The sequence below is a fragment of the Sebastes fasciatus genome, chromosome 11 (genome assembly GCF_043250625.1).
Source record: "Sebastes fasciatus isolate fSebFas1 chromosome 11, fSebFas1.pri, whole genome shotgun sequence".
Taxonomy (NCBI): Eukaryota; Metazoa; Chordata; class Actinopteri; order Perciformes; family Sebastidae; genus Sebastes; species Sebastes fasciatus.
In genome coordinates, this window is record NC_133805.1 from 34,013,912 (window position 1) to 34,029,903 (window position 15,992).

Genomic DNA, 15,992 nt, shown 5'->3' on the forward strand with positions numbered 1-15,992 from the left:
TGAAGAAGTTTCTGGTGAACCTGCGTGCCGTTGTTTCATCTGATTTCTGATAGAATAACTACATGAAAATAGCCAATATTCTTGCTGATGGTCTTGTTTGCTTATGTAGGTCATATAAAGCATCAAAACTACAGTGAGACAGTTTCATAACGAGTTTAAAGTTCCTCACAGTAATCTTGAATTACAGTTATAAAAGTACAGATCCACATGTTTCAAGCAACCTGACTCCATCTAAAACATGCACAAGTAGGATTCTTTAAAAATCAGGAATGATCTGTTACTCTCGTCGCTGCATTCAAGCCTCATTTGTATGAATGTGGCTCTAAAATGGCCAGTAGGTGCACCTTTACAAGGATATTGACTTATAATTGAATAGAATGATGCCAAAGGAAAGGCTTCCTTCCCCTCCTGACTTCAGGTATTTATAGATGCCCTGCCGTTTGTCTTCAGGATCTGTTTGACTGACGCCACCAGGAAGAGCTCAGCGACGTGCATCTGCAGAACACATTTGGGCCTCATGTGAGCGAGGTTTGTTGTCGTAGCCGGAACGGGGGGGGGGGGGGGGGGGACTGAAAGACAAAAGATCCTCCAGAGAGCATTAAAGGCTCTTGTTATCCAGAGCGGACCTCTGGAGGAATGCCTCAGTGAACTTCCAAACCCAGGAAATGTCAATAGCTGAGATAAAACCTCAACACAAATCAGACTAACATGGAGTCATAGCCTACATGTGAGGCCTTGTCGGAGTTTGGTTTAAGCACATTGGTGGCTGTGGTGAAAGAAGTCAAGTGTCTTTGCGTTGTGCTAATCATAAATCTAATTTCTTACGCAATGAGTGAGCAGAGACAAAAAAAAAAGGTGATGAAATGAGAGTTATGTCATTCATCAAAGAACATAAAGCCCCAGAACCAAGTAGATCTAATTAGTCTGATGTTCATTTTGGATAGAAACCTCGAGGCTACTAAAAGAAAGTATTTCAGAAATGAGAAGAAAATGACTTCTTTTCATCAATGCCAAGGTGTCATGTAGAAAGTTTCTAATGAGGTTTTATGAGCCCAGTGGTTCTAAAAGTCACTCAGCAGATACACAACTATGTAAAAGTTCCAAACAATAACAATACTATGTGATTTCTTTCCAGCATGTTTTAGCTCTTTAATTAGCTGTGCATTCATGTACAGACGTAGGCAAAGTTGTTGGTAACGTTCCGTTAAAGAGAGAAAAACCCACAATGGTCACTGAAATAACTTGAAACTGACAAAAGTAATAATAAATAAAAATTTACTGAAAATGAACTAATGAAAATCAGATATTGTTTTTGAATTGTGGTTCAACAGAATCATTTTAAAAAACAAACTAATGAAACTGGCCAGGACAAAAATGATGGTACCCCTAGAAAAGATGTAAAATAATGTGACCATAGGGACATATTAAACTAAGGTGTGTCCTGTAATTAGCATCACAGGTATCTTCAAACTTGTAATCAGTCAGTCTGTCTATTTAAAGGGTGAAAAGTAGTCACTGTGCTGTTTGGCATCATGGTGTGTACCACACTGAACATGGACCACAGAAAGCTAAGGAGAGAGTTGTCTCAGGAGATCAGAAAGAACATTATAGACCTTTATGTTAAAGGTAAAGGCTATAAGACCATCTCCAAGCAGCTTGACGTTCCTGTGACTACAGCTGCACATATTATTCAGAAGTTTAAGGTCCATGGGACTGTAGCCTACCTCCCTGGACGTGGCCGCAAGGGGAAAATTGATGACATATTGAAGAGACGGATAATACGAATGGTAACCAAAGAGCCCAGAACAACTTCCAAAGATATTAGAGGTGAACTCCAAGGTCAAGGTACATCAGTGTCAGATTGCACCATCCGTCACTGTTTGAGCCAAAGTGGACTTAATGGAAGACGACCCAGGAGGACACCAAATCATAAAAAAGCGAGACTGGAATTTTCCAAAATGCATATTGACAAGCCACAAAGCTTCTGGGAGAATGTCCTTTGGACAGATGAGACAAAACTGGAGCTTTTTGGCAAGTCACATCAGCTCTATGTTCACAGACGCAAAAATGAAGCATCCAAAGAAAAGAACACTGTACCTAATGTGAAACATGGAGGAGGCTCGGTTATGTTATGGGGCTGCTTTGTTGCATCTGGCACAGGGTGTCTTGAATCTGTGCAGGGTGCAATGAAATCTCAAGACTATCAAGGCATTCTGGAGCGAAATGTGCTGCCCAGTGTCAGAAAGCTTGGTCTCAGTTGCAGGTCATGGGTCCTCAAACAGGATAATGACCCAAAACACAGGTAAAAACACCCAAGAATGGCTAAGAACAAAACATTGGACTATTCTGAAGTGGCCTTCTATGAGCCCGGATCTAAATCCTATTGAACATCTGTGGAAGGAGCTGAAACATGCATTCGGAGAAGGCACCCTTCAAACCTGAGACAGCTGGAGCAGTTTGCTCACGAGGAGTGGGCCAACATACCTGTCGACAGGTGCAGAAGTCTCATTGAGAGTTACAGAAATCACTTGATTGCAGTGATTGCCTCAAAAGGTTGTGCAACAAAATATTAAGTTAAGAGTACCATCATTTTTGTATAGGCCAGTTTCATTAGTTTGTTTGTTTAAATGATTCTGCTGAACCATAATTCAAAAACAATATCTGATTTTCATTAGTTAATTTTCAGTGAATTTTTATTTATTATTACTTTTGTCAGTTTCAAGTTATTTCAGTGACCATTGTGGGTTTTTCTCTCTTTAACGGAACGTTACCAACAACTTTGCCTACGTCTGTACATTTTAGGAGACAGGGTTGTCTAATTAGTTTGTTGTATTTTTTGTTTGGGATTAAAGCCTCAAGACTGCAAAAAGCAGAAATTAGAAAAAGAGGTCCTACTTTCTTATTAATAGAAAGGTGTCATTTTGAAATTCAGCAATGAGCTGCAACAGTATAAAAGTCACCAAACAGATGCATGATCCCTGATTCAAATATGTTGGCTGTTGTGCTCCCTGATGGCTGTTTCCTCTAATTGGAGAAATAATTGACCAAATAGTGCCCATAGTGTGTGGGATTAAGAATGAGGATGACATCTTAGTTTCTTTCATCCATCCATGAAAAATAGCAACAGACAAATGGTGAAAAACGTGGAAAATACCAATGCAAATGTACAAGTCAAATAACAGAAATAATACCTCTCTACTTAAAGTTACTGTGAGGAACTTTTAACTGGTTATGAAACAGTCTCAATCTACTGATGCCTCTATATGACCTACATAAGCAAACGAGACCATCAGAGAGAAGATTGGCTATTTCTATGTCGTTATTCTTAATGCTTGTCATCGATTCCATGCAAAATCAGACTAAATAATGCAGGTCCACCAGAAACTCCTTCAGCTCAGAATCTAGCGGGGCCTCCGGCAGCGACCGGCTCACCGTGGACAGACCCAGATCCGGCTTCACTGCCGCCTTCGACCTGCAGTCGGAGCTCTGGCTCTGGTCCAGAGCTCTGCGCCCGGCGGCAGGGAGCCAACAGCGACATCCCGCTGCTGGAGGTCCAGGCCGTGTTGCTGGGCCGGCTGGTGGAAAGGGAATCACGGGAGAACCAGACCCAGGACTGAGCGGGAAAGACTGTCAGACCCTGCTGCAGTAAAATAAGAGGTTTTCTAAAGGGAGTCTGGTGCTCGGAAACACTACTGCTTTTGTCCACAGGGACCGTCAAAATCAGCACAAAATTTAAGTTCCTAGTAGTAGCTTTAAATCAACATATTTATTCATCACATTAATTGCACCGATAGAATCAACTGTCAACTGAAAATGATACTGGCGGGGCAGATACGTCACTCTTTACCAATTGGTTAGGGCAAAACAAAACAAAGTAACCCCCTTTTCCCAACAAGAAATCAGCTAACAGCAACGCAATGTCATGAATGAAGTGAAACGAAATTGCAATTGAGTCTGATTATTTAGCTAATATAATTCTGTAAACACGCAAAAAGATGGTTTTCCAACATGTTTTTAAGGTAATTTCTTCAGTGAGCACCAAAGTATACCAGAACATTTTGTCAGTAAAAGAAAAATGTGTGCATGTAGTGAAAACTTGCAATCCACTGCATCCCCAGAGTGCAGCAATTTCTTCAGTAAACACTGAAACCTCAGATGAGAATTGAGTAATTGGGGCTTTTTCTTTTACTATCACTGCTAAGGCAGTATCCTGTTTTGGCAGGAAGTAGCCTTTTTTTTTTGGTTTTTTTGTTCATTCTCATTTAGCCACACTTGACTGAATTATGTCCCCCTTCCTGCATTTTGTTCCCTTCATTAAGAAGCTCTAAGTGTGACTGTTTTCTGTGGCATTAATGTGGGCACTGCCAAGTGTTGAGTAAGATGGGAGAGCAATTAGCCTTAGTCATTTGATAGAGGAAGTCTGGAGAATGGAGCTTTGACCGGCCGCTACAGAAAACATATAACAACTGCAACGACTGGCCGGTGGATTGCTGTCAGAGCCGAGGCTTTTCCTGTTTAAACTGGGGAAACATTATCAACTCTTTATTCAAACTCTGGAAGATTGTTGTTGAACTATCGTGTTGAGCATTGTCTGTGCACAACACCTGAACATTTGTACATCTGTGAAAAGCTGTTAGTATAAGAACAAGATAATCTGTCAAAGTTCCACAATTAAATATTGCTGACAGTGAACTTAGCATTATGCATTTGGCTGTATCTGCACAATTGTAACATTTAAGGGGAAAAGTTGCTTTTAAAGGGATCTGGAAGATATTTTATTGAATGTGAGAGAGCCTTATTTTTTTTATCTTCATACAACAGTTCGTATGATGTCTTACGAAAAGTTATTCCTCTTTTTTAGTGCGTTTTCCTACGATTGTCCAGCAAAATGTAAATTTCCGCTCCAGTCTTTTCAAAATAAACTTCCGTCTTCACAGGAATCAACTTGGTTAGTTTAGGCAACAAAACTGCTTAGTTAGGTTTAGGAGAAGTTCATGGTTTGGGTTAAAATAACCACAGAAGTGGTGTTACTTAAGTACGGAAGTTCCGTGACAAATAAATCAACGTTGACTTCTGGTTTCACACGCAACACAGACACCGGTCTCCTGGGTGAAAGTCCAGTCTTTTGGACCCGCCCATCCATTCCGGCCTACTCTACGCGGCATTTGTTGCTCTTTATACTGCCTGGTTCACGACTACGTGAATTATATATGAATGGATTTCATGAGATGTATATGAATTACAGTGAATTACTTTTAGTAGGGATAGCTACGAACAGTGTATGACAATAGCCTTAATTTTAGTTAAACCAGAATTTAAATCAGCAATTTCATCATTATGTAACTGAAAAATATTAATATTCAGTCAGCATCAGTATTATATTTTTGCCAATTAAGGAGTTGAAAAAAACCTTGGACTCCATTAGAGCTGCTAACGATTATGTCCATTATCAGTCTAAAGTACAAAGGTGTTCTCGATTAATTGTTTGGTGTATAAAATGGCAAAATATTTTTTTAAATGCCCTTTAAATTTCCTAAAGCCCAAGATGATGCCCTCAAAATTGATTGTTTTGTTTCACCAGCACTCGAGAAACCCAAAGATAATCAGTTTACTGTCCTCATCTAAAGTGAGAGGTTTTCTTGAGAAGTGACTAAACCGATTAATGGATTATCAAAGCAGTTGCAGGTTCATTTTATGTCGCTCACGTAATCTTAAATACTCGGCTAATCGATTCAGCTTTGGATTCTTCCGACCGGTGGACTCCAGGAGTGATTTTCTGATGTGTTTACCTTTATCTTGCCATGTTTCCGAGAATTGCCCACTTATACAGGAGAACCTGTGTTATAGCTGCATTATGTTCTGATCCATTGAGGCAAGTGTCAATAGAGAAATTGTCTCTTCTCTGATAGGGAAATGTATGGGATCATTGAATGTCAGTGTGCAAAATCGAAGCCCTAGAAAGAAGCCTTTACCCTTTGATTCTTAGGGATTAACTCCAAAACCTGTGTTTACCAGTGTTGCCCAAACTGGGGTTGGGACCGAAGTAAATCTAAGGGGTCATAAGATGATTCAAAGGATAAGGAGGAAAAATAGAAAAATATTACCGCTGCACAAAATGTAAATTTTTTTCTTGTGATACTTTCACCTCTTAAAGCCTCTAAAAACCCTTCAATTTAATATAGAAATGTCAGTCTTTTGTTAAACTGCTCACATGTCCACACTGAGGACATAACTCGCGATGCATTGCTTCATTTTAAGAGATCACAAGCTAAAATAACCGGAAGCCACTTTCCTGAATTTCTTAACTCAACTCTTGATGCTATAATGAAATTATCTAGAAGCTTGTTTATCTCATTTCACAACGAAAACTACCATACACTGCGTCTTTGTTACATACAGTACAGTGCATGCGTGTTGCGTTCAGGGAATGCGTCTCGTGGGAATTCAGATCAGAAGGCAGCTGGGAACGCCGAACGAACAATCTCACGAAACATCGTTTCCCAGGGGTCTCGCCGTCAGTCACAGAGCCCACACAAACCCACGGGAAGCTATTTTCTTCTTCTTTTCCTGAAAAAGCAACAGTGGGAGAAGTTAAATAATGGCCTCTGGGTCCCTTCCCATGTACAGTACCACAGCGGGATCGTCTCTATGGTAATGTAATTACACACCATATATTACAGGCATCCCACATACTGAAGCGCTGTGTATTTTTGGTATGCAACTGATAATTTCCAAACTCAACAAACAAGCAATTTTGTTTAGTTGAAGTGGAATTAAATGAAAGTCAAATGGAGTGTCTCCTCAATTAATACACAGTTATGAAAATTAATTGGGCCCACTTAATGCCTTAATGCAGTTTGGAGGAACTGACTGTGATAACTATGGAGCTACATTGGTGAAGTAGTCTTAATTTGAGATATTATAGCATTTGTGCACAGTATATATGTGAATCACTGATTTCAAAAGACCACTGTTAGGCTTTCTGTTATCACTACTGCTCTCTTTGATGATATCTTTTTATGAATCTTTTTTTTTTATCTCTAACAGTCTTTCCGGACGCTTCTTCGCGGCATCGAGATAAAAATACCTCGGCCATCTGAACAAGTCTTTTTATCTGTTATTTAGCCCTTAGATCATAATTTCATGAGGAAAATGGGGAAAGTATAGCCACGAGATACGATAACGTCATTGTAATTTCACTAAGACTTACTTATATTAAGAATTTACTTTGAACTGCTGGTGAAATAAGGATGATTACATTAGTTTATTTAAAATATAATAATCCTCCAATTAATCCTTTGTCAGATTCTGACCAAAAACACATGGACGTTTTATAAGGTGGAATTTTTAGGATATCTGGTGAGTTGTTCTAACTCATTCAGACACAAGACAATACGTTCAGTCACTTACAATCAAACTATGAAATTCCCTTCAACCACCAGAGAGATTTTAAGTTGTGACATTTAATTGCCTTGTTTTAGGAGAAAACGTCCATGTGTTTTTGGTTTTACCAATAAAGTAATACTTAGCATCTGTTTGAGACGTACCGGGCTTTCAAGGAAGGGATAATGTACAGCGAGCCGGTCATTGCTGCCCACAGCCTGTTATACATAGCAATGGTCTGTCATAGAGAAATTACAGACTGCAGAACGCCGTGATTGACAAATCAGAATCAAGTATTCAACACAGCCGATACAGTAAGCAAGGTGATATATTGCAATCTAATTTTAGGAAAACTGTCATAGTATAATGAGCACACCACCATATGAATAAAGTCTGATCACAAAAGTGGGATCTGCATTTGCATTTATTACAGTCACAGTAACATCCCAACATAACAGCTACTTTGAGAGGGCACATACACTGAGAGGGGGCGCATATCTTTGCAAATTAAATAAAGTATTGATTTAGTTAATTTTTGCATACAAACCATTAATTTAAGGATACAGTGTTTGTGAGAATCGGCAGAGTATCACAAAACATATCGCGATATTCAGTATTTTCGATATTTTCTTACACTCCTACTATTAGTCTACATTCAAGAACCTGAGCTGCTGAGATGCTGTGTGCTAACTTTAATGTCTTTTCTTCTTTTTATAAATGTGTTACAGTATAAAATACACTTTTGTCAGAGCTAGGCTATCAGTTTCCCCCTGCTTGCAGTCTTTGTGTTAAACTAGGCTAACCTGGACCAATCTGCACTTGACACACCAAGATTAAAATGATAAATCTACTATTTTATTTCTTGGTAAAACTTGCATATTTCCTAAAATTGAATTTAGTTGACTCTTTTCATGTCCTGGAGTATAAACTAGGGCTAAAGATAAGACAGTGTACCATGCAGTTGACTTAAGCCGACACTACTTCTGTCAGTTTTTTTTTTATATCCAGTTGTTATATATTTCCTCTCACATAATCTGCTGTTGGTCTGAAACGACCTCTTAAACTAGAGGGTTACAAACACACACACACACGTACAGCACAGGTCACACACTAGTCATTAGTGATGCGGGTGGACAACCGTAAAATTGATCCTGAGCTGGTTCCCACACACTCACTTACACACACACACACACACACTCCTCAGTATCTCAGGAAACAGACTTCTTGTGGACATCCTTGTGGATCAGCAGCCGGAGGCTCAAACCTCAGTGTATCATTGACTCAACGGGCCTGAATTAAACACATGACCTAAATCAAAATGTCACGCTCCATCCATTTCTTGGAAAAGATTGTTTTTGTTGATAATGAAATGTCAATGAGTAGCACGAAGGGAATGACCTGAGAAATGTTTATGAGAAGAATTCACAACAATTTCTCTTTTTTTAACTGTAAATTTAAAATCAGAAATCACTTCAGGTGTTCACGTCGTTGCCGAGACGGAAACTAAAATGACAGAGAGGGTTTTAAATAATATACTGACTGCATAATGTTCCTGTAACGGTCTCCGTTTTGTGGTAGAGAGGCGGATGTCTTAATAAATGGGCTGCCTATCTCTCCAGCGTCCTGCTCTGATTTTTCACTGTCTACTTGTGGACGGATCACGGTATAATTAATGAGACCATATGCTTCAAGTGAAACACAGTGCAAGACAGTGTTTTACTTGTAGGCTGATGCTTTGGCTCTTTTTGTGTAAGTTGGTACTCATTAAACTTTCATGTTATATTATGTTTTGTAACGTCAAAGAAGAAACTCCTGAAGATGTTTATTTCCTTTTCTTTTTGATGCCATTATACACGTTGACACTTTAAGATCTGCCTAGAACAAACACAACCTTGTGCTTGAGCAGACTGAGGTTAAATCAGGCTTTAAAAATTCAAAACTTTAGCGTCTTCAGGCTTTCATTTCCTTTCTTAGTGGCTTCTTGACAGCGCTTGTTGTAAGAAGAGGAAAGCATTTCTCATTTACTGTCTCCAACTGGATTTTCCATCACAAATCCACTTCTTTAACCTCCAGGCCGGTGGTTCCCAACTTTTTTTTATAGATACAAATAATGTTATCATTCAGATTAATTTAACACTATTAATTATATAAAAGTGGAAAAGTGGATGTCAATGTTTGGTCAGTCAGTTTGGTCAAATTTACAAGTTTGCTAATACCACTTGTCAGAGGCAGAAGTTGGTTGTTCCATTACTATTATACACTTCAACCATTTATACGTTATGTCTAGCAATATACTTCATCCATTTATACATAACTTTTAGCTATATACTCCATCCATTTATACATAACTTTTAGCTATATACTTCATCCATTTATACGTAACTTTTAGCTATTTATTTTAACCATTTATACAGAACTTTTAGCTATATATTTCATGCATTTATACATAACTTTTAGCTATATACTTCATCCATTTATACATAACTTTTAGCTATATACTTCATCCATTTATACGTAACTTTTAGCTATTTATTTTAACCATTTATACACAACTTTTAGCTATATATTTCATGCATTTATACATAACTTTTAGCTATATATTTCAACCATTTATATATAACTTTTAGCCAAATATTTCAACTCCATTGGTTTTAGGTAACCGTTTAGACTTCTCTGCTTGCTTATTACGTTTCATGCACTCTCATTTGTGACGTGTAGTGTTCAGCTGTTACAGCTGTAAATATGTGGATTTTTTATTTTTTTAATAAAATCATTATTTCTTCTTTTTCAAATTAGTTGAGTTATTTGAAGTACCAGAAGTACAGAAGTACCTCCTGAGGAACCTTGCCTTCAATCCTGTCTGAATTTTTCCATTGACCTGTTTCTTGTTTTTCCTGTATCCAGGTGGACTTGGGATTTCTCCGATTCGTCACGGCCATCGGGACTCAGGGAGCGATCTCAAAAGAGACCAAGAAGCACTACTATGTTCGCTCATACAAAGTGGACCTGAGCTCCAACGGAGAGGACTGGGTCACCGTGAAGGAGGGCTCAAAGCAGAAGGTAATGAGGAGCCATAATAACCCTTATGTATCTAATATAGATGAGTAATGAAGGACTCTGCCTCCTAATCAACGGGGAGAGATGTGTGTGGATGGCTGAATCAATGTTTTCCAAGGCTGACAGCATTTGGCAGCTTCCCTAATCTGAGCCTTGACTGAAACGAGCGCGCTGAAAGTCTCATCAAAGTCAGGATGCATTGGAGGAACACTGGTCTGGAAGTTGTCTTAGTGACATCGGTGCACAGATAAACTGATAGCTTCCAGAGTTTCTCATTAAGTGTCACAGTGACAGACGTGGTAAAAGTACATATGCTAGTATCAAACGAATCATGTCAAAGTCTCAGCTACTGTTAAATCGAGCCTGGAGAATTATCCAGGGTGCCAAATTTGGCTCCAATGCCTCATGTTGAACAGCCAGTTTCAATACATGTACTGATTTTGTTCTGTTGGAGCACAACAGCTTCCAAGTTATTTAAAATGTTCAGGTCAAGTGTCTTTAGTCACGAGTCAAACCTGCTCAAACCACAACAAGACAGTTTATATACAGTCAGCTGATTATAACACGTTATATAGCTAATCATGGAGTATATCAGGTAATTTACATAATAGCATACATTTGGGCCAGAGGTAGTAGTAGTATTAGTAGTGGTGGCTTTGGTAAGTAGTAGGAGCAGTAGTATAGCAGCAGTAGTAAGATTTGCTTTAGTAGTAGTAGTAGTAGTGGCAATGTGGGTAAAGCAGTAGTAATAGTAGTGACAATTGTTGTAAAAGCAGCAGCAGTAGTAGTAATTGTTTTAGTTATAGTAGTAGTAGTGATTATGTTGGTTAAGCAGTAGTAGCAGTAGCAGTAGCAGTGGTAGTAAAATCATCAGTAGTAATTGTAGTAACTGTGAAATTAGCAATGTTTGTACAGTAGTAGTTGTAGTAGTAGTGACAGTGGTAGTAAAACTATTATTATTATTACTAGTAGTAGTAGTAGTAGTAGTAGTAGTAATAGTAGTAAAAGTAGTAGTAATAATATTACTACTTTTACTACCACTACTGTTTTACTACCTCTCACTAATATTACTATTAGTAATATTAGTTTCATGGGTAGTAAAACAGTAGTAGTAGTAAAAGTAGTAGTAGTAGAGACAGTAGTAATAGTGGTAATAGTGGTGACGGGGTAGTAAAAGCAGTGGTAGTAGTAGTAGTAGTGTTAGTACAAGCAGTAATAGTAATAGTAGTGGCAGTGTTAGTAAAAGTGTGGTGGTAGTACTAGTAGTAGTTGTAGTAGTAGTAGTTAATAAGAGTTGTACCAGTTTCAGTTGCAGTAAATGCACTAGTAATTATAATAGTACTAGTAGTAGTTGTAGTAGTAGTAGTTAATAAGAGTTGTACCTGGTTCAGTTGCAGTAAATGCACTAGTAATTATAATAATACTAGTAGTAGTTGTTGTAGTAGTTAATCAGAGTTGTACTAGGTTCAGTCGCAGTAACAGCAGCATCAATGATAACAGAAATAGTAGTAGAAGTAACAAAGTATTCATAATATTTCTTTCTACTGGTCAGATCTTCCAGGGGAACCTCAACCCGACGGACGAGGCTCGCTCCTTCCTCCCCAAACAGACTCTGGCTCGCTACATCCGCGTCCGCCCCATGTCCTGGGAGCAAGGCATCTGCATGCGCTTCGAGATCTACGGCTGCAGAACTTCAGGTAGGTTACACAAACTCACGCATACTGTACATGATACGAGGCCAGCTCCTCAACTCTTGATGCAGTGATTTATGTTTTTATTAACTCTTGTTTGTTAATATATTTCTAGCACTATCTTTCATTTTTGGTAAACCAAAAACAATAACCTAGACTAAATTTCACCATTTTCCATTCAAAAATGTATTATATTTAATGTAAAGTCCAAATTTAAACAATACATGAAGTGAAAGTACTTAATTTCTCTTTTCCTTTAACCTGAATCTGAACTTTATTAACGGTCAGTGAACTTTTGCAAACACAAAATTACTTTGTTGAACTTCTGACTTACTTTCACAAATGCAAAATCAATTTTCTTAAACATTTTATACAGATTTACATGCGCTCTCCTAAACCCTGGGATGCATTTTTACAAACACTGAATGTATCTTTACAAAGGGAATAGACAAAGTAATGTTTAAGATCCGGTGTGTAGAATCTGGCGGCATCTAGCAGTGAGGTGATGAGATTGCAACCAACTGAAACCTGTGCCAAGCGTGTTGGAGAACTACGATGGCCGACGCAAAAACGCGAATGACCCTCTTTAGAGCCAGTTGTTGTCAGAGTGAGTGGTGAAGCAGGGGAAAGAGAGCGGCGGCAACGGCAGTGGGTAACGTTATCGACTCCGGTCCAAGCAGGAAAAGTTAACAGTGTTTGGTTGTCCGCTCTGGGCTACTGTAGAAACATGGTGGTGCAACATGGCGGACTCCTTGGAGAGGACCCACTCACTATGTAGATATGAACGGCTCATTCTAAGCTAACAAAAACACAACAACTCTTATTTTCAGGTGATTATACACTGCAGAAAACATACTTAATACTTACATATACCATACATACTTAATATTATCTTCCATTTCTGCCAATAGATCCCCCTAAATGTTACACACTGGTCCTTTAACACCTCATGTGAAAAGGAAATGAGTGACAGTCAAGAACACTTCTTGACGAGTTTTATCTGTTCTTTTTCGGACCGTACACTCTCCCGTTAATAACATTTTCTCACTTTTTGCACATCGTGAATCAAACCAGCATCTTTTTGGCTGCGGGACGAGAACCTCCTGCTGCTCTCTGTTGATTTAAAATAATCACCGCTTCCAAGGCCAGCGCCAACTCCCACAGAAGGACACCGTTATTCATTACTGAGGAGCGGAGGAAAATCATGCCGCCTCATTACTCACCCTCTAACATTATATAAACCTCAGTCCTTGATGTGCTACAAGCTACTCTCGGTAGGAGAGCTCCATAACGTAGAGATCAGGCTCTTACTCATGCAGTAGGAAACAGGCTGTAGAGTGCTACACAGGTGATTCAGGAGATATAATGGCGTAACTGGGAAAGTGTGTGTGTGGTGTGCAAGTACTGAACGTAAAATCATTCACTCCAAAACCCGTAGCCTTAAACTTCATCCTCATTTTGACTTTAATCTAATCCATTTTCTGTATTTACTCCTACACCAAACTCCTAATCCAAATCATGCAATTTAAAGAAGTCATAAAATACAGGAAACACAAGCTCCCTTTTGCCCATTTAAACCATTTTTTTCTATCCCTGGGAGGACATTTGGTGCTCATAAGCACAGGAACACACACAGACAGTACTGTGGGGGGTTTCCATAAAGAACACGGAGTAGCTGTATATTCACATTGTGGAGGAATTTACATCCTCAGGAGCTGTTGTTAAGCCCCAGATACAACTCTGGAAGCATTTGTCAAATACAAATATCACACTGAGACCACAACTGTTTGAGTCCGGATATTAGATCTAGCTTGTTGTGGATAATGGATTTAACTTGGGCTCTCAGTGACCAGACCATTGTGTCCACATATTTTACAGTTTAATTAAGTTTTCTTATTCCGAGAAAACAAAAAGCACAACAACAGTCTTTCAATTATACGGTAATTATCCCAGTATATTTCTTGAATACTTGGAACAACAGAGTGGCCTGGTTATACAACAGATTGTCTCGTAGCCTCAAGGTCACATGTAGACTCCCCCTTTAGTAACCAGAACCAGTATAATAGAGTAAAGCAGTCATACCAGTTATATCAGTATTAAAACCCTCTGAACTCTACAACCCGCCGGCGGGTTTGAAAGGCATGTTTTCTTTTTAAAAAATCCCCAAAAATACACCATTTATTATAGCGAGAAACTGTGAAAACAGAACATATCGTCAGATTTTTAAAGTCCCTGAACGAATCATGTGCAACGAACGCCTCCATCAGGAAAAACAACCAAATTTAAACCTAAAACATTGCTATTTCATCAAAATCCCTTTATTACAAGTCTCATTTAAAAGTTTGCCAAAGATATATCGTTTGTACAAACCAGATCATGTAAAAAACATTAAATTCTGCGCTCCCCAGCGCATGGGAAGCCATGAATAACTCAGCTGAGACTAGGGCTGAACGATTTTGAAAAAATATCAAATTACGATTCTTTTGACTGATTTGCAATATTAGAGGGAATGATCATTTTTACATCCTTATTCTCATTTTCATTGAGAAATGTATTAAAATGATTATGGTGTGATTTTTGTGGAGATCTGTACCAAACAGAGCTGTTTTGTTAAGTCTGTAAAGAATAATGATATTTAGGCCAGGACATCTCTGCAGCACCAAAATATTTAATTTAAAATGGTATTTTGACACAAGTTTCACCTTTAAAAAATGTTTTGCCTTCCTGCAATTTGAAAATTGTATTAGCTCATATTATTGGTCATATTGATGTTGATAATAAAATTTCAATTAATTGTGCAGCCCTGAGACCAACAGTCACGTGACAGTATACTGTATATTGCAATGAAGAACAATGACGCAGTGAGTAAAATGGGCCCGGAGCAAATAAAACACCCTGAAACTGCTTTGCGTTCAGAGGGTTAGTGGTAGAGACAGTAGAGCTACAGGTGAAACCACAAGTTAACATTAAGTCATTTGAAATCAGTCCTCATACATGCTTATAACCACAGAAAGCTACATCATTCTGTATTAAAACAACCCCCTCCCAGAGATGATGAACGAGTCTCTGGTGTTTTTACTCCTGAGTTTAAACACTGCAGCAGCGCCCAGAGGGCATCAACTAAAACTGCTGACTAAAGCGGTGACAAGATAAGGACGGCAGTAGCCTTTCTTATCACACTGTACGCCTTTCAAAAGTTTCTTATCCACCACTGTTTCCTTCTCTCTCTCTCTGTCTGTACAGACTACCCCTGTTCAGGGATGCTGGGGATGGTGTCCGGTCAGATCTCAGACGCTCAGATCGGCGCCTCGTCGTACGCCGACCGGGGCTGGGTGGCTGAAAACGCCCGCTTGTTGACGGGCAGATCGGGCTGGACCGGGCAGCAAACCAAGCAGCCCTTCAGAAACGAGTGGCTGCAGGTGACTGAACTTTGAACGTTTAATGATGGGGAATAGTACGGTTCATTGGTCAAACAGATGATCAAATTCTGTCAGCAAGATACTGAATGGTGTGATAGGGTTTTGTTTTATTTCTGCTGCATTTATTTAACCAAGATAGAACAACAGTGTACTGTACAATCATTTATCAATAAGTCATAAATCAGCCAGTTAGTAAGTTCAAAACCAACCGGTTATCTCGTCCCTGACAGGTGGATCTGGGCCAGGACAAGATGGTGAGCGGCGTGGTGATCCAGGGAGGGAAACACCGCGACAGGAACGTCTTTATGAAGAGGTTCAAGGTGGGACACAGTCTGGACGGAGAGGAGTGGACCATTGTTAAGGAGGACAACACCACAAAGCCCAAGGTTGGTCTGACATGTTCATGCATAACGTGCGTTCAACCTGCGTGTGACTGCTGTCA

At 39.1% G+C, this 15,992-nt stretch overlaps 1 protein-coding gene across 2 annotated transcripts in view; it reads left to right on the plus strand.

The window, feature by feature from the left end:
• The window catches only part of LOC141777773 (neuropilin-1a-like), a 114,370-nt gene that overhangs the window by 67,306 nt on the left and 31,072 nt on the right, over window positions 1-15,992 (plus strand). For both annotated transcript variants that reach the window (XM_074652324.1, XM_074652325.1), the window contains exons 7-10: window positions 10,288-10,443; window positions 11,993-12,137; window positions 15,375-15,550; window positions 15,781-15,936. In XM_074652324.1, the coding sequence (XP_074508425.1) occupies window positions 10,288-10,443; window positions 11,993-12,137; window positions 15,375-15,550; window positions 15,781-15,936 (633 nt within the window). The remainder of the gene's footprint in view (window positions 1-10,287; window positions 10,444-11,992; window positions 12,138-15,374; window positions 15,551-15,780; window positions 15,937-15,992) is intronic.